Source organism: Falco biarmicus, chromosome 9, assembly GCF_023638135.1.
Source record: "Falco biarmicus isolate bFalBia1 chromosome 9, bFalBia1.pri, whole genome shotgun sequence".
NCBI lineage: Eukaryota > Metazoa > Chordata > Aves > Falconiformes > Falconidae > Falco > Falco biarmicus.
Window position 1 is genome coordinate 45,325,298 of NC_079296.1, and position 20,111 is coordinate 45,345,408.

Consider the following 20,111-nt stretch of genomic DNA (forward strand, 5'->3'; position numbering starts at 1 on the left):
TGGGCTCTTCCATTTTCCTCACATGATTATCTAGGCACTTTCACTTTTCCATATATAGGAGCAGCTCAGGGACTGACAGATCAGGCTAGGTAGGGATACAGACTTCAGGCACATGCATACTCCTTGCGTGTGTACACAGGTGCAAGCACATGCTCACTTCACACACTGAAATTCAAGTTAGTGTAAGAGGTAATAAGTGAAGACAGCAATAGTCGTGCTGATAAAAAACCTTCTCCTTTAAGAGAAGGCACTAAAGTTAGAACTCTTCAACCACTTTCTAATAATCCATCAGGAAAAGCATCACAGTCATGAATGGGCCAGTGGATGGTTTATGCGATTACACGCTGGATGATGAAGGGGCTTTCATGTTCACATCGGAGTCGGTGGGAGAGGGACATCCAGGTAAGAAACCAGCTCTGGCAAATGTTTAAAAAGAATAATATTTTCATTTAAAAAGTTGTAAAAGCCTGAATTCATCTACTATTAATCTTATTATGGAAGTTATTTGTAACAGAGCGCTTTTTACTTTATTTCTATTGGACCTTGTCCATATAGACTATAGAACCGCTATACCTAGGGTGCTTCCAGCGGGAGTTTACGTACTTTTGCTGGGTGTGTGTTACACTGAGGAGGGCAGTAGGGTTTATGGTTGCTGCTTCTTTCTTTTCATGTGAATTTCTTTCAGTATTACTGTGGGGACAGTACTATCTCTCTGATAGACTCGAGTTTCACATATGGATAAGAACGCATAGCTTGCTTCTCAAGTTCCGTATCTTTAGGAGCCTTGTGAAACTGTCCTGCATATATGCTATGCTCTAAAACTGTCACCCACGACAGGAATATCTCTAAGCAGGCTGTTTTAAAGCCTTTAAAAATCAATGGTCCCAGCAGCTGTACATGGCAAAGTTGCTGATTTCCCACCCCCCCATACCATTATCTGATGCAATATATGGAATTGCTTAAGCAAATAGTGGACAGTTATTTGCTAAACTTTCTGTATGGTCAGCAGAGCTTAGTTTGATTTTATTGAAAACAAATGTTCATCCGCCATAAACATGTACCTTATGTCAACAGCAAGTGTCCCCCCAAATGAGGCCAGGGGACAATAGACTGTTTGATGTCCTGAAAAGTGTATTTATTTTTAAAAGCCAATTTGGCATGCTGCACCTTTTGCTATAATAAGGCTTTTTCAGGTCTGTACTTGTGCTATGTGAATAAATCACAAATGGGTGGAATGGCATAGCAGAGAATCAAAAGGTCACAAATGAGAATTTTGTGTCTATAATTCTGATACTCTTCTATAATATTAACTTATTACTGCACATCAAATCCATGGCTGATGCAATTGAGTCCATCTCTGTCAATGTCAAGGCAGCTACATCAGGTTAAGCCAGTTGGGGTTCTTTCTGATGTAACACAATCAGAAAATGACAACCCCATTCGGTCCCTGGGACATAGGTCCCATCTCATATTTCTATATAATTACATTCAGCGTCTGTAGCGCAGTGTAGTTTCATAGGAAAAATGACATTCTACAATATGGTAGTTTTAAATGGATGATTGTATTTCCAAAGATGACAGGTCAGAATTTATGCTCCTCTAATCATTATTGTTAATCCCATGGGTCAATAATAGATAAGTCTCAGAACAGGGGGAGTTCAGCTGAGTCCCCAGGTTTAGCTTTGCCCCTTGGTTTCCTTCCTTTACTGATTCTCTCTTTGTCTTGTTTCCTGTTTTAAAATTTGGCCTATTTTTTACTTCTTCTTCACATTCCCTTCTTTATCTCCAAAAACTCTATTGGCCCTTAGCAGGCCTTCTTGTAAGCCCCATGAACATTATTTCCATCCTGCACTGAAGTACTGGGCAGGCCTTTGGGAAAGGATGTTATCACTTGTCAGATTCGTGTGCATCCTCCCGTGGGCAGAGGGTACCAGATCTCTGGGGCGGGGAAATGCGGAGTGGCCGCCTGAGAGGCTTGTTGTAGAGGGAGTGGAAAGCTGGAATTTACTCGGATGTGTTCAAGACTGTGATGCTCATACTTCGTTAAGCAGCCTAGGTTTTCACATAGGGTACTGAAAACCCAGATGCTTATGATGAAGGAAAGATGCAGATTTTCCAGGTCAGGGGAGGTCAGATTGACAGTAAGTAACTCTGGGTGCTCCTGCAAATTCTTGCTCCTGAACACAGCCCAGCAATAGGTCTTAATGGTCTCAGCAATAGACAGCAGGTTTCCGACAGCAGTGCTCACCCTTACATCCTAGGCAACCCCCCCTTTCCCTGTCTGCGGTTTTACATGAGAGGTGTATATATGCCATTAGGTTTTATCACCTGGGAAAATCTTGGCTGTTTCCTTAAAATGGGGCCAAGGCTGTAGCTGAGCTTCTGACATTGTCAGTAGCACTAGAATTTTAGGGTGAGATTTGAGTTCCTCTCTTTGCTACCAAGCGGGTAATTTGTGTGTTCTTGATTATTTCTCTTCTGTATGTGATAGTACAGTTTTGCCAGAGGGCATTATGTGAAGTAAAGATCCTGAAGCAGATCTTTGTCTGGTGGAAATGTGAATCGTTCTGATTACGTTAGCTGGGGATTGAATGCTTTAAGGGAGACCTCCTTCTTAATAAACAAAGCAGGAGCGATTACATACGCATTTATTTGGGTATACAGAGAGCAGCCATGTACCTGTGCAATGCCTAAGAGCTGCGTATTGCCAAGAAGCCCAGATTACATAGAAGCAAGTGGTAGCTGGCAATAATTAACGTGCAGGTATTGTAGAAGAGTCTGTTTATCCCATCTTCTCAGTCCAAATTCTCCAAAATCACTTGGGTGTGAAATTTGGGACTTCCTTCCAGGTCTTTAATCGTGGCATTTAGTGGGGTAAATTCCAAATTCTCTGAAGACTTAACACATGACTTCTTTATTTCAATATAAGAAAAGCACGTAGATAGCAGCATGGGGAGAGAAAGTTTGGTATTTTTTTTTTCTTTAGATAGTGTTGTCACTGCTCCATTTTGCTTTGTCCAGTAGTGTCTGTCCATGGTGCACAATGGTTTCACTGTGCTTTGAAAGGCATTGTGTGTTTCTCTGACCCACAATGTCTTACAGGTGCCAAACCACTTAGGATTAATTCCTTCTCCTATCTGGTGTGACTTCAGGTGGAATTGCCCGCAAACAGAATGTCATTCAGTTTTCCAGTAAGTATCAAGGAATCTCTTTAAAGGTATAAGAGAAAACATCTGCCAAAACCACCCTCAGATATTTAGATTTTCAACCTTATTAAAAACATATGTTTATCTTCTGGATATTCACGGAAGAAAATCGCAAAAGAAAAAAAACCCAACTGAACAAACAGAAAATGCAGATCTTCCCAGCAAGTTGATGCTTGCATGTCTCATATCTAACATTATATATACTTAACAATATCTAACTTCATATATACTTAACAGTATACATAATACTTCAGCAAACGGTGTATTGAACAAAGAGAACAGATGTACAAGATATTTAAACAGTGTAGTGTTAATATTGAAGTACTACTGCCGTTATCACCTAGCACTCCTCAAGAGTCTTTTAAATAGGAAAAATGTAAACCAGCGCAATTCAGCTATTCAGGCTTTCTAGTGAAACATTTTTTGGTGGAAAATTTTTTGATGAAGTACTTATGATAAGTATCTGCATTTCTTCACTGTTTTAATTTTTTACCAGAAAACTCAGAATTGCTCAGTTTATCGTATTTAGAAAATATAATTTCATATTCTAGTTTTAAATTATTTTTTCTGTTGATATAATTAATGTATCATTGAAAATACTGATTTTTATTTTGATGATCACAGGTTTTTAAGAAAACCAACCTTACCTTTTGAAGTTTTCAGTGGTTATTATATTTACTACCCCATCAAAGCTAGGAGTGTGGTTGTACCTGTTTGTTGTACTTCGAAGGGTGGAGCTTTTTGGAATTACATTTTCAGTTGTTACTACTGTTCAAAGATTTTTCTGTGTGTGTGTGAGGTGAATCCCTGAAACCGAATTCTTGGGGAGATCCTGAGAACTTGCAGATGTCGTGGCTTGTGTTGGGCTCTTACATAGTCTAGCTTCAACTAACAAACTTACATATAGCTATCTGGAAAACTGTGAAGTTCCTTCGAATTATTGGAGATCACTTTTGTTGTTGAATGCTTCCTTTGCTTCGTAATTTGACAACTGGCCATTTGAGTAGGGTTTCTCATCAGCTCCCCTAGACTCATTCATTCCTTGTATAGTTAGCAAGAGCTGCTTTACGGCTAATTGACATCTCTGCCATAAGGCTGGGTCTGTGGGATGTTTGGATTTAATGAAAAGAATTTGTGGTTATCTAATACTTTCCTGCTCAGTTAAGAAATCCTCAGCGTGGACATCCCTTTTGCAGTATTTGTCCTATTGGATAGTAATTTGCTATATGAAGGTATGCATGAACTGAATTCTTACCTATTACATCTTTTTTTTTTAGACGATAAAGCCTCACTACAAGTTGTCCATTACACTCTCCCCATTTCCAAAAAAGAAGGAATGAAAAAAAGGAAGGAAATAATGGACAAACCTATCTTATCACATTTAGCAACTAATAAAAGAAATGTGTCGTTTGAGATGAGAAATTCAAAGAACAGAATGAAGGGTGCACAAAGCCTGCTAAGCGTTGCTAAAAATAGAATGCCTGGTTTTATTTTACACCAGAGACCTTTACTAATAGGCATGCCTTTAATTTAATGCATTATTCAGCCAATCATTCAGCTAGATTTCTCTTTCCAGGCTGGATAGATATATCTGTGGCTGTATTCGGATCTAGTTGCACTAGAGCTGCTGGGTGTTGCACCAACAACACGAATTGTCAAACTGATTTGTCTCAGCCTATTTTAATCTAAAAGTGTGCTATTGGTATAGCAGATTGAATTATTCTAATTTATTATTTTAATTTATTAAATTCTCACATAGATTTTAAAGACCAGAAGGGACCTTTGATATATAATCTGGTCGTACGTTCATACTCGGGTAATAATATTTCATGCAGTAATTCTAAACGTGCTTGTAGATGATGGTTGAAATTCATTCATACCTGTTAAAAAGATACCCAATTTTCATCTAGAGGTTTGAAGGAACAAGGAATCCTGCATACCTCAAAATGAATGGTTTCAATGGCTCTCACCCTTTTAAGATTTTCATTTTTGAATCTTTACCTGTGTCTCTAATTTTCAGCTATCAACTGTAGTTACATTATTGTCCATCAGACAAAACCTTTTCTCTCAGCATATTACTTTTGAGTTCTTAGAGACTGTGATTCCAATGCCTATAGAGATTTCCTCTGGTAGGTCACCTTTCCTTCAGGCTTTCAAAACTAGATTGAGCTTGATTGATTTCATCTTGTAAGATGAATCTTTTCTGATTTGGGGCCATTCTTGTCAGTCTGCCCTAAGCCTTCCCACTGCTTTGTAATGCCACCTTTGGAACACCACCACCAGAATCTAACATTTCTGTAGCAGTCTCACTAATGCTATTGTATGGAGATAACTTAATTTCAATGGATGACTGTTAATCTGATTCTCTGTCGTGATCTTCTTGGAGTAACAGTTTAGTAAGATGAATTCTCCCCTTCTGTAAATGTGGACTGTGCTTTTTGTTCGTGAGTGTTTGCCGTGTTATTTCTCTGAGAGGGAAGCAAAAGAGCTGCCTTTCCATCTACCAGTATCCTTGAAATTCGGTAGGTACTAATGATACAGTTCATGCAAAAAAAACCAAACCCAAAACCATGAAAACATCCTATTAAATCTTCACTTATTGATTTCACTACCTAGTAAGGCTAATGCTTCCTTAAGATATTTCATGAAAATTTTAGTTTATAAATTAATTTCAACCACAGCATGCAAAACCAGCATAAGGTTCTTTGTACCAGGTAGGTGCCATGAGGAGAGACGAGGATGAATTAGGCATATGGAATTGCCTGCACTCTTCTTGAATGTTTTGGAAAGAAGGCATATAATACCCTTGTATGTGCCATATAGGGAACTTAGACGAACATGGGACACTGGCATCTAATGCAGGTGGGACATGCTTCATGTGGAGCAAGGACAGGGATAGAGGTTGTTCCTGGCATAGAAACTCTGGACATTGAAATAAAGACTACCAAGCAGTCCCAGTCACTAGGAGTTTACTGCAGGGCATTGAACCTGCACTAAGAAGGTCATCCTATACCAGTTGCTTTGTTGTCCCATGCAGGTAATAAAAAAATTACATATATTCATTAATATGTTTTGGATTTTCTGCTTGAAAATATGGCTATATTTCCTTATAAAAATGGAAACTTTGAAGAGAGCAAGCAGAGATGCATTTTAATAACTTCTGCTACCTTTGTCCCCAGTCTTGCTAAACAAGGTTCATTTGGACTTCTAACTGAATTGCAAGAATGGTGTCTGATTCCTGTTCGGTAATAATTGTCCCAATTTAATAATCCACGCACAGCTCTTGCAAGACCGACATTTCCAATGCAGCCTACATTGGCTAGTTGTCTTTTGTGTTGAAGGGGTTAATATGGGAGGTAAGAGCGTCAGGATCACATTGGTTCTCTAGTCTGATTTGTCTCTCTTAGCTAAAGGTACACCATCCTCATGAAAATAAATGAGAAACTAGTTTGACTTGAGGTTTTAAATGTATAAAGTCTCTAATGACATACTGTTACAAAACATTGCTTTCCAACACATGGTGCTGCAAATGGCAAGGCAGGAGATTATTTTGCCACACAGCATGTTGTGGCAACATCTAAACATAGTATGCAATACTACACTTTTTTGAACAAGAATACAATCAAAATATGAGAAAAAGATACCATTTTCATGTGGAAGGCATTGTTATGGGTGCTGCCTTTTAGATTAGCTACATTATTTGATAAAGATTCATTATTTATTAGAATGGTAGGAAAAGAAAGATAGAAAAAGAGAAAAGATTATGATGGTAAACCTCAGCTGAAACCTTTGTATATGGGATGTAACTGAAGATAAACTCAAGATTTACCTCAGGCAAACTGCTTGGTGACCCCTTCTTGCTTTCTGCACGTGCTGCTCGCCCCCCTGCCTTAGGCGGGTTGCAGTGAGTATTGAGAGGTTTGCATTGCAGGGTAGTAGGAAGCAGTGAAAAGCAGCGAAGGTGAAACAGGCACTTGACTCTGAGCTGCGCATTATCTGTACTAGTTTAAACACTTTCTCAGGTTTTACCAGCAGTGCTGGTCCAGTGCATTCTAACTTTCTGCTGGGGAGATGGAAGCTGCTGGTGGAATATGACCTTGTTAGAATGCTGCTGATGTGGAGTGTGTGCTGTATTGGCTCGTGGTGTTGGCGAAGGAGAAGGCTGGGAATAAAGCCTCTTAGCCTCTCGGGCCTCTCAGGTAAATCTATGCATAACATACTTGTTTCACACTTAGGTGCAGAAAACTACAGATAAAGTTATAGTCAGTATTAGTTTACAGCAGTAAATGAATTCCCCGTTGCATCTACTGACTTTGATTGCAGGATGTTCCATGTTTTTCTACTTAGTTAACTTTAAATACTCCAGTACTAAGCAATAAAAGAATTCCTTGCTGAAATGCCTACCCATTCAAAGAAACACAAACAGTCCATGTTTTGATTTGAGTGCTATGGTTTTGAATCACAACTTTGATGTCTTTCAGATAAAATCTGTGATCAAATCAGCGATGCTGTACTAGACGCCCATCTCAAGCAGGACCCAAATGCCAAGGTTGCTTGTGGTAAGTTCTTTGCTGCTTTGCTTTAAGTCAGCACCCAGTCACCGTTCTTTTTTAATGATGTTTGCAGAGAACATGCTGCTATCATTTGCTAACTCATTTTGCTCTCAAAAAATTAAGTAAGAATTACAGTCTTCAAGTAAAGGAGAGATGAGAAGAAACGAAGTTTCGATAAAGCCTAAGCAGGCTGTAGAAGGGTAGGATAGTTTATTTTGTGTGTGGACTGAATTTTCCTGGGAGAAACAGATTTGGCTTCATTACAGTGGGTTTTTAAAAGAATATTTGAATGTTTTGTTGAAAAGCTCATTTGCTGTATTTAATAAGGTATTAATTTTTCAGTCCAAGTGCCCATAACTACTGGTTTGAAAAAAAATCTCTTCAGAAAGAGTTGTACCATCAGCTCTCAGGTTTTTAGCCCAGTTCGTGTATTAGGTAACTAAACCCCATCTTCAGATTCTTCCTCCTGGGACTGGAGGCAAGTTTTCCAAATAGTTGATCCCTTCTGAGTTTTATTTAGCCTCAGTATCTATCTTAGAGTGACGAAGTGGATTTAGAAATCGCGGCTTAGTGCTGTATTTCCCTAAAATCTGTGCATATTGCTGAATCAGGTTCAGTGTTTTGACTTTCCCATTTGTAAATTGGACATATTGGTCTTTTCCTTACCGTCAGGCAGACAGTGGATATGAAAAGAATTTGTTGTAGAAGGAGCTAATAATACTAAAAATATGGGTAGAAAGGACTTACACTGTATACAGCTAGTAGTTCTCTCAAAATCACTATCATCACAAACATAGTTATTTGCCTTAGTGGGCTGGGTTATTCTGCTGTTGTAATCCTGTTTTCATCTCTCATTTCAGAGACAGTATGTAAGACAGGAATGGTGTTGCTCTGTGGTGAGATCACATCTCGTGCTATTGTGGATTATCAACGAGTTGTCCGAGATGCAATTAGACATATTGGCTATGATGACTCAGCTAAAGGTTGGTGGAAAAACTCATGAAATCCTTGAAGGGCAAGCGATAGGCAACTGCAACCCAAGTCTGGCACCACTTCCATACACGGGCTTTAGCAAGCCTGATAAAAACTGAATATCCTCTGTCAAAGCTGCTTACATGACACTACGTGATACACTTTTTGGCTTTGTCCCAGTAAGCAGAAAAACTGAAAGGCACTAGGCAGAATATACTTTGAACTGTAGTATTAGGCCAGGATACTTAACGGCAACTCGAGCCACAGAACCTACCACTCCTTCAAACCTGCGAGAACTTTAATCTTAGTTATCCATTTGGGGAGCCGATCGATGCATCTGGATGTGAAAGTGAGGGAAGGAGAAACCTAGTTAATTTTGTTGTACCATTATATATTTGTATTGTGGTAGCACCTAGAATTCCCAGGCGTAAAGCGGATTCTCACTGTGCAAGGTACTCACTTAGCTCTGAACAACTCCTACGCTGAGGAGTCTGCAGTCCAAATCCAGTTTGTGTAACGTACAAATGATAAAAAAAGACACATTAAACTTTCTGGTTTGCCATGTATCTGTTTATACATTACAAATATTCCACTGTTACAGTGAAGTGTATCTTTCAAGAGCATTTGGTTAAAAAAAGTTTTTTCCTGCAGGCCTTTAATTGCTATTGAATTTGCAGGGAAATTGTGGTGGGAGAATATTATAGGAGCACATCTGCAAGTTACCTCTACTGTCACGTAACAGCAGTGCTTTCAGAAAATGCTGGCAAATGTAGTAGGTCATAAATCTCCTTCTTATCCTAACTGCCAAAAATTATAAAGGAAGATGCAACGACCCATAAAAAACAATTTCTATGCAGAAGTAAAACAAAAAGTTAAAACAAACAATTGCACGCAGAAATACAATTTTCTTTTCCACATAGCCTACTTGAAAGAGGGTGAAGAGCATTCTCCAAGTGGATCATATGCATATGGATGTGTATGGATGTTGTATTGGCTGAACGTGAGTTTGGCCAGCAGCTGCCAGTAACTACAGTTCTAGGAAAGGCTGAATTTGGAGAGTAGCAAGTTACTATTAATACACCTAGGAACAGGTGGAAAATTTTGCCACAATCTTCTCTAAGTCTTTCTATTTCTCTTTAAAAGCTTCCTTTTAGTCTTTCAAAGTAATGTAAATAAATTCCCACTTCCAAATATGTTGGGAGACTTGAATCTGGGGGTTTTTTTCCCCTCTGTCTGTAGCTCTCGCATGAACTCTCATAAGAGGTTTAGGTCTAGATGCTGCTTTACAAATAATGTATCAGAGCGCAGAGCCTTCAGCTGCTCAAAACATCAGCGCCTAGGAATTTATGTAGAGGTTTTTAATACTATTTATTTGGGAGAGGCTCATTATTTACTTTCTTTTAGAGACTACTTTTCTGCAGTTAACAATTCATAATCTGAATTGGCTTGGCACAGGGTACCAGTGCAAGAGAAAACAAGCAGTAACAAGCAATAAAGGCAACCCTGTATACCCCACCTCCTCCCAGAAAAGGTTTCAAGTGTTGTATTGACAAAAAAAACCCACCCAAACCCAACAACCTAAAAATAAGTTAAGTTTTGAGTTCTGAATGCAGTACCCTTCAGAATGAAAATTTTGTCATATGGTTTTCCATGTTACTTAATTGTGACAGAAAAAGCTAATTTACCGCTATTCTTTTCTCCAAATAGGCTTTGACTACAAGACTTGTAATGTTTTAGTGGCACTCGAACAGCAGTCACCTGATATTGCTCAGGGTGTTCATCTACACAGGAATGAAGAGGATGTTGGTGCCGGAGATCAGGTAGACCTAACCACATCAAAACCATCAAAGCTGTCTGAATGGAAAAAGTTTATCCCATTTTATTGCCCTATTTTCTAAATCAAAACCCATGTGAAGAGTTCCATGTTTCCATCTTGGCTACCCCAGAATAGCAAACATATTTTTTATTAAAACAGTTAGAAATCCATAGAGGACAGACTTTTGCCCAGTATTTGTCATAGCACTCCATGCAAGTCAGGAACGCTCTGTCAGTTTGTAGTAGCCGAGGATGTGTCCTTTAGAACTTAGCAAGTTTTTTGCATATGTATTTCATGTTTCTGTTGAGTAGCTTTAGATTCATTAGACCATTCATCTTGCAGCCAGGCTTGTCCTGTAAGATGGAATAAACAAAGGATTTTTTCACTTTCACTGAGCACTTGAGATTTTACACAGCAAAAAATTAGGCGCTGTTTCAACTGTCTTCAGCATTAGTACAATGAAGGCAAATACACCAGAGTACTTTTCGTTCTCATTTATTTCCCAGAGGCAGCTATTGTAATAGGTGTTCCACATAATTAAGACTGTCCAAGCTGCATTTCTATGAGCTAAATAACACATGTAGATAATTATGGTATGTTCCCAAGAGAAAGATGCTACCATAAAAACTCCATAATCTGACTGATGCCAATATGAGTGAGTTTAACATTTACTGTTGTTGTCATTAGTAGTAATATCTAGTTTATAACAATACTGTCGAGAATCATAAGTGGAGATATCAGAGTCTAGGAGCCAAGCTAATATTGTTCAAAAAGCCCTTGAGGACTAAATTAAAATGCTTTTATGCTGTCATGGGGACATAATACTACGTAAGATGAAAAGATATCTGACTTTATTTGGCATTTTGATGGCCTCAAAAGTATCAAATGGTATCAAAGTACCTTCCTGTCTTTTTTTTTTTTTTTTTTTTTTATTACAACATACAATGGATGAGAAGAAAGAAAATGCTGCTAACGCTATTTAACAAATGATAATCTGGTGCAGGGAACATGGCTGAAAAGCAGTAGAAGCTGTGACTAGAAGCATGTGGCATTGAAAATCTGAGGCAGGTGCCTTAAACTGTTGAATGGTATGTCCTTCATGGAGCATTCACATCCCATTCCCCTGAAATTTCAGATGCCAGTTGCAGTAAAAGTGTGTCTGTACTTGTACATAAAAGCCTCTGCAGCGTTTCCAAGCTAATTATAACACCTTTCCCACGACAGAATAGTTCTGAAATTATTTTGTTCCAACAGGTTGAGAGGTTTTCTTTATGAAAGAACCAGATTTTTTCACAGAAACTTCTCCATTTTTGTCCAGGTTTCCAGCTCAACATGTAAACCTTCAGGCTTTCAGTGAAAAATTCTAGGAATGTGGTTTGTTTCTCATTACACCGTAACATGTTGGAGCCTGATCTGAGTTTAGGCTTCTTGCACTGCAATGTAAGACAGTAAAAAATAAACCTGAGGGTACTGTTTACTCTTTGCTTCAGATGAAATCTCGCCGCCTTTGGTTGTAGTGCTTTCAACAGTGATTGAAGTATGTCTTCTCCTCCTGTAGGGTTTGATGTTTGGTTATGCAACAGATGAGACAGAAGAATGTATGCCTCTAACAATTATTCTTGCTCATAAACTGAATGCCAGGTTAGCAGAGCTGAGGCGTAATGGAGAACTTCCTTGGCTGAGGCCTGACTCTAAGACACAGGTAAATACTGCTATGGATAGTCCAAATAGTTGAAAGCTAACACTGTTCCTTTCCATAAATCTTAAGTATATTTAAAGACAGCAATTGATGTTGTTCAGAGTATCAGAATAACGTACAAGTAGCAGATAACACATTTCCACTGCTTGCGATACTGTCTCCTTGAGTGTTGGTAGGTGGTTAACCTGTATCAGAGTGCTAGGAGCACTGAACCACCTACTGGTGAAGAAACATTTAACCCTTCAGACCTAAATGGTCTGTTTTCATTGAAAAGGTGACAGGAGATCCAAAGGATTTTTTTATACGTAGGGATTTGGGTTGGCCTTTTTGAAGATATGCTGAGAATATAAATTTCTGAGGCTTGGGAGTTTCACTGGAAATCCCAACCAAAAGACAACATTTTTGACAATTACATAGAAAATCAGATTGTCCATATTGAGTCTTTTTATTTTTTTTTTCTCAGCACAGCAAAAATGAAGAATGAGAAAATAGGCTTCATTTCTCATACCTTGGCAACAATGTGCGCAGTAATTGTTGTAATGTCAGCATTGACATTTTGGTATAAATTTCCTCTTAGAATAGCACAGCACGACATTTGATGTAGACCAGTAATAAGTTTTATAGCAACTTTGTTCTTTTTCTTCCTCCTTCTCCTGGTTCTATCCAGGTCACAGTTCAGTACATCCAGGAGAATGGAGCAGTCATCCCAGTGCGTGTTCACACCATTGTGATATCTGTGCAGCATGATGAAACCATTTCGCTGGAGAATATGCGCAGGACCCTGAAGGATCGCGTGATCCAAGCTGTTGTCCCTGCAAAATACTTGGATGAGAAAACTATTTATCACCTTCAGCCTAGTGGACGTTTTGTTATTGGAGGGCCTCAGGTTTGTGTTGTATTATTTTGGGGCTTTTATCAGCTTGCCTTTGTCATTGGGTGTCTGTCTTTAAAGAAATGTTCGGCTCTTTGGCATGTCTGTCCTAGGGTGTAAGAAGCAAGCTGCCTAGTGCAGTTATGTATAGATATAGATATAAAACTGCAGTTATGTATGGGAGAAGCAGCCAGGTTTTCATGTGCTGTATGCCAAAGTAACCTCTGAGGCATGGGTATGTCATGCATCCTGTCACTAGGCAGGCAAGTTGAGCTGAATCTTTCATTGCATGTGGAATGTACAGCCCAGCTCTGGCTTTCCTCACACCCTCAAGCCCAGCACCAAGTGAGACACGCAGACCTTTCTCATGGAGAGCGGTCCTTACAGAGATACGGACAAGAGACTCTTCTCTTACAGTGAACCTGGTTTTCAGATCTGTAGTCTCACGTTCCGCCTGGCGCCAGTGAGAGCTGAAGATGCTGGTCTGCTCTGATAGGCTTCTCCTGGTGGGAAAATAAATGTTGCTTTTGCTTTATCTAGGCAATGCAGAAGCTGGGATATATAATTTGATCCTGCACTCAACAGAAGTCAGGCAGAACTTCCACGCTCTGCAGGAGCAGGACTTTTGAGATTTAGTTTTCAAAAACAAATTCATCTTTCCCAATGTTTTAGTCTTCAGTTCCCTTCAGAACTATCACAGCAAAGTTTCAAAGCTCCTTCCTGAAATTAGGTCCAGTTCATTTACTGGAATTTGCCAGAATTATTCCGAAGGTGCTGTGACTTTTTTACGTTAGTGCAGTGGAACAAGTTGGAAGGTGTTGAGAACAATCGTTATAATAATGATTACACAAAAAAATGTGGTTTTGTGTAGTTGGTAGTTGAATCGGTTGCATTGCTGTAATTTTGTGTATCATTGACATCCTAGACTATGGACAATGGAGAGGCAAACTTGAACTGTAACTTTGGAGCAAGTGAACCAATGCAGCCGTCATAGCTACTTACAAAAAGAAGGCTACACATATGAAAACTTTCAGGTGTGCACCGATTTGCACCCATTTAAAAATGTAATGTAATTACGTTTGGTAAGCCAGCCGGGAATACCTTTTCTACACTTGTGGTGGAACTGTATTGCTTGTGTTTGCACATGCAAACACAGGCACATTGCAGTGTCTGCTTGCAGCTTTTTAAACCTGGGATAAGTTTACTTAGTATGGGTCAATCTCCCTGTGTGTCCATGGCCTTACAACTGCTATCATCACTTACGCAATTTACAATAGCATTGCAGCAACCAGAAAATAACTATTTCTTTCCTTGTCTTTTACATCTTGAACTTTCTGATTACTTTTCATGAGGGTATTACTCAGTTTTATTTTTAACAATTCTAGCTATAGAAGGCTGTCTTAATCACCAGTTCAGTTCACCTAAGGGAGACATGTGTATTTAGCTTGGGATTTTCACCTTACATTTTTGATCTTGGTGGTACCTTGAATTCTGGCTGTGGCAAAATTAGTCATTTTGCTGCTGTCACCATTTTCCCAACAGCAACACCCGCTGGTATTGTGAGAACATTACAGTCATTGCAAAACTGACTTCCACACACTTTACAAATGCATTTGTGCTCTTTCAGCACCTTTAAAGTGGGATGGGGGTGGGGTTGGGGGGTTGGGTTTTTTTCCTTTCACCTGTCCATTTCTCTTCCTCCCACTCAGTTCTGCAGTTCTGTTAGCACACCAGGTGTCCTTAGTGCAACTGTCTGTGCTATCACAAATTAAGGTTTGCGAGAATCCCAGGAGGACAGGATCCTTTAGGCAAGGTCAGCTATCTGCCATTCAGGCTTACACCTCACTGCTTTCTTAGCAGATTGGAACAAACAGTGCCAAAGGTTTTCTTCTGTGTATGTGCACAGTCTTTCTAAGAAAAACTTTGACTCCTCACTTGTGTTTGCCATGCAAACATTCCAGCGGTTGAATTTTACTGACATGATATTCTGTAGACAAAGAATTCCAAACTTGCCTGCACAGGTGGAGACTGAATTTCAAATTTGACTTGTTTCCATTTACATCAGAAAGCTTAAGCATTTAGTAAATTGAGGGGTCAGACAGTTAACCAGGTAGTGATCATCTAACCAAGATAAAATGAAAATATCAAGTACTTGTGAGAAGCAATCAGGATAGCTGTGTGGCAGTTAGAAGGTTATCTGCATCCTTTATTTAATATTTTAGAATATTCACCTCTAAGTATCTGTTCTTAGAAAGAAATAATCCTTCTTTCCCAATTACGTATAATTGCCTACTACTCCATACCTGTTGGGTATAGTTTAAATTAGACTATAAATATTTTGGAGTTGAAAATGTGTTTTTTAGGACATATTTGCATGACAGTCTCTGTAATGGTATTGTACGGGAAGTGTTGGGTGCCAGCCTCTGTGTAATGGTGTACATAAGGTAGCACTGACATACCTTTCAATAGTAAATACAAAAAGACATCTGCTCTTTAATAGTCACACAACTTCTGATTTTGGCCAAAAGATGTCAAAGCCTGATTTTATTTATTTCTTTTTCTAACAGTGTAAACTCTCTCAGTGGTCCCTCTATAGCACATAGCTTGTTGGCAATATTCTGTATTCAGTTTGGATGTGGTAGATAGGTCACTTCAAAGCCAAAGTTGCCATATTGCCTGGAACATTGACTTTTGAAACAGGCAGCATGCTCTGGCTATCTGAGTGTAAGCCTGTTTGCTTGATTACCAAACACAGTTTGTGAATGGCTTGTTTTACAAATCTGGCTTTAAAGAACATTTATAGCCACTGTTGTGGCTCGGTGAGACAAGTTCATTCCTTCCACTACCTCACATCAATCCATATGTGGTGAACTTACCTGTTGTTGTAGTCTTCAGGAGGAGGCATAGCCTTGCACGAGACTTGCAATAAGATGGATTGCAAAACCAGACAAATTCTTTTACTGATTCAGGGTGATGCTGGTGTTACTGGTCGAAAGATCATTGTGGATACCTACGGTGGCTGGGGAGCCCACGGAGGAGGTGCCTTTTCTGGCAAAGACTATACGAAGGTCGACCGATCAGCTGCGTACGCGGCCCGTTGGGTGGCCAAGTCTCTTGTGAAAGCTGGGCTCTGTCGCCGCGTTCTGGTGCAGGTATGGTTTGCTATGAATGTGGCTTGTCTCAGAAAGGTTTTTCCTTTTCAGCTTTGAATACACATCATACAAGACATTGTAGTAGAAGCAGTCTTGGTGATGGCTTGGGGTTGAAGGAAGGAAGACCTTGATGTGCTTGGTTCAAGGCCACTGCAATATCACTAATAGCCTATCAGCTTCTTGAAGGTGGAATTTTTCATTTAGCTTTCATTTTATGGTCTGTTTTTCTGGACTTTTAGTGAGCCCTCAGCCCTGTGATGCGTACTGTCATGGAAATGATCATGGGATGATTGGTTAACAGGGAAGAAAGTTATGCTGAGACCTCAGCATTTTCCAAGTTTTCTCTTTTTTCTAGAGATACAGATTGAGCAAGTATGGAAGTGGAGGAGAGGCCTTAGTTTTCCTAAAATGATTCATGAATGAATGCTTTCTTCTTTGGCGTACTGTTGCCCTTTGAGGTGTGGTGTTTATTTGCTAACGATGGTGTCTTTTTTGCCATAGGTTTCTTATGCCATTGGGGTTGCTCATCCACTGTCCATTTCACTGTTCACTTACGGAACTTCCCAAAAAACAGAGAAAGAGCTGCTGGACATCGTGCACAAAAACTTTGATCTTCGGCCTGGAGTCATTGTCAGGTACAGAAACACATAAAAAGGAAAACATCGTGGTGATGACATCCTAGAAACGGTTTCTTACAAAGCCATTAGATGTTACAATGTAAGAGTCAGCCTCTTGAACTGACATGAGATTGTTCCATGCAGTACAAAAGAGACTTTCCCTCATTCTGTCATTCTGTCAGACTTCACCGTTGATACTTTTTACAGATCTACCAGTGTGCCATATCTTTTAGGATAACAAATGTACTTTTCAAGTTTCATATGAAGCATATACTTTCAACATTTGGCCTTATATAGTATGTGGAATTCAAATAAAATAAAACAACTTTTGTATTCCAAGAATTTTAAGTTATTTTGCTGTGAAAAAAAGATATGTTTTGCTTTACAAAAGGAATTGAAGGTTATTTCATCTTCTCCCTTTAAAGTTGGTACTTCTCAATAATAGAGACTTCTCCTGTAGCCCTAAAGTACTTCACATTTAAGTTTTGTTGTCATTTTTATGGTTCTCCATTGGAGAAGTTCGCTGGTATGCTTATATATCCAGAATATGCTTGCTTAACTAAGGATGTGAAATAGGTATCGGTGTCAGGATTTTAATGTAATTATCATGAAATATCTCAATGTGAATATTTTTCTCTTCTTTTTATTACACACACAGGGATTTGGACCTAAAAAAGCCCATTTACCAGAAGACTGCATGTTATGGTCACTTTGGAAGAAATGAATTCTCATGGGAGGTGCCTAAAAAACTTGTGTTTTGACACTAGCAGTCACCCTTTAAAAACAAAAAGGAAGAGAAGTCCATTAATGATGAGGATGCTTCCAAAAATAAAATTTGACAGCTTTGCATTCAAGAAAAGGAATTTTAGATTTTAAATGGAAGGAAAGAAAAGGATATTTTCTTGGAAATTGATTTTTTTTTTTTAACCCTCAGTGTCTTTCGTCATCTACGATATAAAGGACAGAGTCTGTTTTTTTAATCAGCGTAAGAAAACAAAATACAGTTTACTTTTTATTGCTGCTCTGTTGGTTCTTTTTATAAAGGTGAAGTATGACTCAGGTACGCAAACCAGTGGCTGAACCTCAAACCTTTCATGGGCAAAAGCAAAGACAACTTTCCCAACTCTGACTAAAGATCAGCAGATCTCTTGCTTCTAATCAGACAACAGGAAATTCTGGGGTCCAATTTCCTTACTGGAGTTAGCATTGCATACAGCTGGGGGTTGCTTTGAGGGGAGAAGGCTGAACACCACATAACTGTATCTCAGCCTCTTTTATAGAAGATGTTAACATATATGTAATATTTAAATCACCTTCACTGCGTATGTGCTGTTACTGTTGTGTTTCAATTACCTGTTCCCCCATAAAACAACAATCATAGAATAAAAAGCTTTTTCCTACCATGTATGTAAAGGTGCCTCTTTTTCTAGTTGGTTTTTGATGTTGTAGGAAAACGGTCCATCTGAACTCAGCCTTTTATACTCTTGTAGGATTTTAGTTTACCAACATAACTGAATTTTATTAGATTTTGGAATTGTGATCTGAATTTATCTTTCACTACATGTGATTGCTATTTAGTCCTTGTGTGTAATAGAAACTTGGTGAAAAGCATTCTCTCAAAATTTTTGCTGCCAGGTGTTAGGTTTATTGCATGGCTTTCTAGGTTTGGTGTAGTTTTGGAATAAAATAAAGAGCATAGAAGTAACTACCATGTCTACCTTGGCCTCAGCAAGGCTTGTGACGCTGTCTGCCATACCACCGCTGTGGGTGAGCTCAGGGAGCGCGGGTCAGATGAGCGGGCGGTGAGGTGGGCCGAGGACTGGCCGGAGGGCAGAGCTCAGGGGGCCGTGGTCAGCGGCGCAGGGCCCAGCTGGAGGCCTGTGGCTCGCGGTGCTGCCAGGGTCGGCGCTGGGCCCAGTCCTGTTCCACTTCTCCACCGGTGCCCTGGGCGAGGGGCAGCGGGTGCCTCAGCAAGGCTGAGGAGGCCGGGCGGGGGGAGCGGCGGGTGCACCCGAAGGCTGCGCGGCCGTTCAGCGAGACTGGGCCGGCTGGAGAGCTGGGTGTGGAGGGACCCGATGGAGTTCCACCAAGGCAAGTGTAGGGTCCTGCACCTGGGGGGGAACAGCCCCACCGCCAGTACGGGCTGGGGCTGAGCTGCTGGGGGGCAGCTCTGCGGAGAGGGACCTGGCAGTGCTGCTGGGCAGCCAGTTGCCCCCGAGCCAGCAGTGTGCCCTGGTGGCCGAGGAGGCCAATGGTGCCCTGGGGGCATTAGGGGCAGCGGGGCCAGCAGGCCCAGGGAGGTGATCCTCACCCTCTGCTCTGCCCCGGCGAGGCCACAGCTGGAGCGCTGGCTCCGGTGCTGGGCTCCCCAGTTCAGGAGAGACTGGGAACTGCTGGGGAGCGTCCAGCGGAGGCTGCGAAGGTGGTGAGGGGGCTGGAGCATCTCCCTGGGGAGGAAAGGCTGAGGGAGCTGGGCCTGTTTAGCCTGGAGAGGAGAAGGCCGAGGGGGGATCTATATTCTCGATGTCTACAAATACCTTAAGGGCCAGAAGGACCCTTACGTATGTCATTTTAAATGATAAACAAATACTTGTCAGAAGGATGGGCCGGGCTCTTTTCAGCGGTGCCCAGCGACAGGACAAGGGGCGACGGGCACAGGCTGCACCACAGGCGGTTCCTTCTGAATATGGGGAAGTACTTCTTTCCCCTGAGGGTGACGGAGCCCTGGAACAGGCTGCCCAGAGAGGCTGTGGGGTCTCCTTCTCTGGAGACACTCAAACCTGCCTGGACACCACCCTGTGCAGCCTGCTCCAGGTGAGCCTGCTTTGGCAGGGGGGTGGGCTAGATGATCTCCAGAGGTCCCTTCCAGCCCTGACCATGCTGTGATTTTGTGAACTGCAAAACATCCATATATATATATATATAGCATGAGGTTAAATTAGTCCCTCACTGAAGAACAAGCCGCTAGGTGGCTGTGTCCCCCACAGCTGGGGGAGCAAGTCTGTGCGGAGCGGTGGCCCTGTCCGTGCCCGGGCTGAGCTAAGTGTGGGTGCTGGTACCCTGTCACCCCTGCTGGAGATGGTGACAGCCTTCCGTCTGACAGATCAGGGTGGCCGGTGTGCACGGTGGTTTGGGTAGGGTCTAGGCTGAGAACAAGGACGTTTCTGTACTCGTGTGGTGTATTGTCCTGCAAAGTGACAAACTACTTTTTGCAAAGGACTGCGG

General features: G+C 40.7%; 1 protein-coding gene across 2 annotated transcripts; it reads left to right on the plus strand.

Moving 5' to 3' along the window:
* Nucleotides 1-81: 81 nt before the first annotated feature.
* Nucleotides 82-18,591, plus strand: MAT1A (methionine adenosyltransferase 1A). 2 transcript variants are annotated; one of them, XM_056351023.1, is made up of 10 exons: nucleotides 88-402; nucleotides 3,153-3,191; nucleotides 7,688-7,765; nucleotides 8,620-8,742; nucleotides 10,439-10,551; nucleotides 12,106-12,249; nucleotides 12,914-13,132; nucleotides 16,087-16,269; nucleotides 16,771-16,904; nucleotides 17,545-18,591. In XM_056351023.1, exons 1-10 carry the CDS (start codon nucleotides 309-311, stop codon nucleotides 17,645-17,647), a joined length of 1,230 nt encoding a protein of 409 aa, XP_056206998.1. In that variant the 5' UTR covers nucleotides 88-308; the 3' UTR covers nucleotides 17,648-18,591. The 2 variants fall into 2 exon arrangements, with proteins under 2 accessions (XP_056206999.1, XP_056206998.1); XM_056351024.1 differs by lacking the exon at nucleotides 3,153-3,191 and having other exon boundaries at nucleotides 82-402.
* Nucleotides 18,592-20,111: the final 1,520 nt, after the last annotated feature.

Coding starts and splice junctions, on each gene's coding strand:
- MAT1A (XM_056351023.1), top strand. CDS start 309: ATGAATGGGCCAGTGGATGGTTTATGCGATTACACGCTGGATGATGAA. Junction 3,192..7,687: donor GAATGTCATTCAGTTTTCCA/GTAAGTATCAAG, acceptor GATGTCTTTCAG/ATAAAATCTGTGATCAAATC. Junction 7,766..8,619: donor AAATGCCAAGGTTGCTTGTG/GTAAGTTCTTTG, acceptor CTCTCATTTCAG/AGACAGTATGTAAGACAGGA.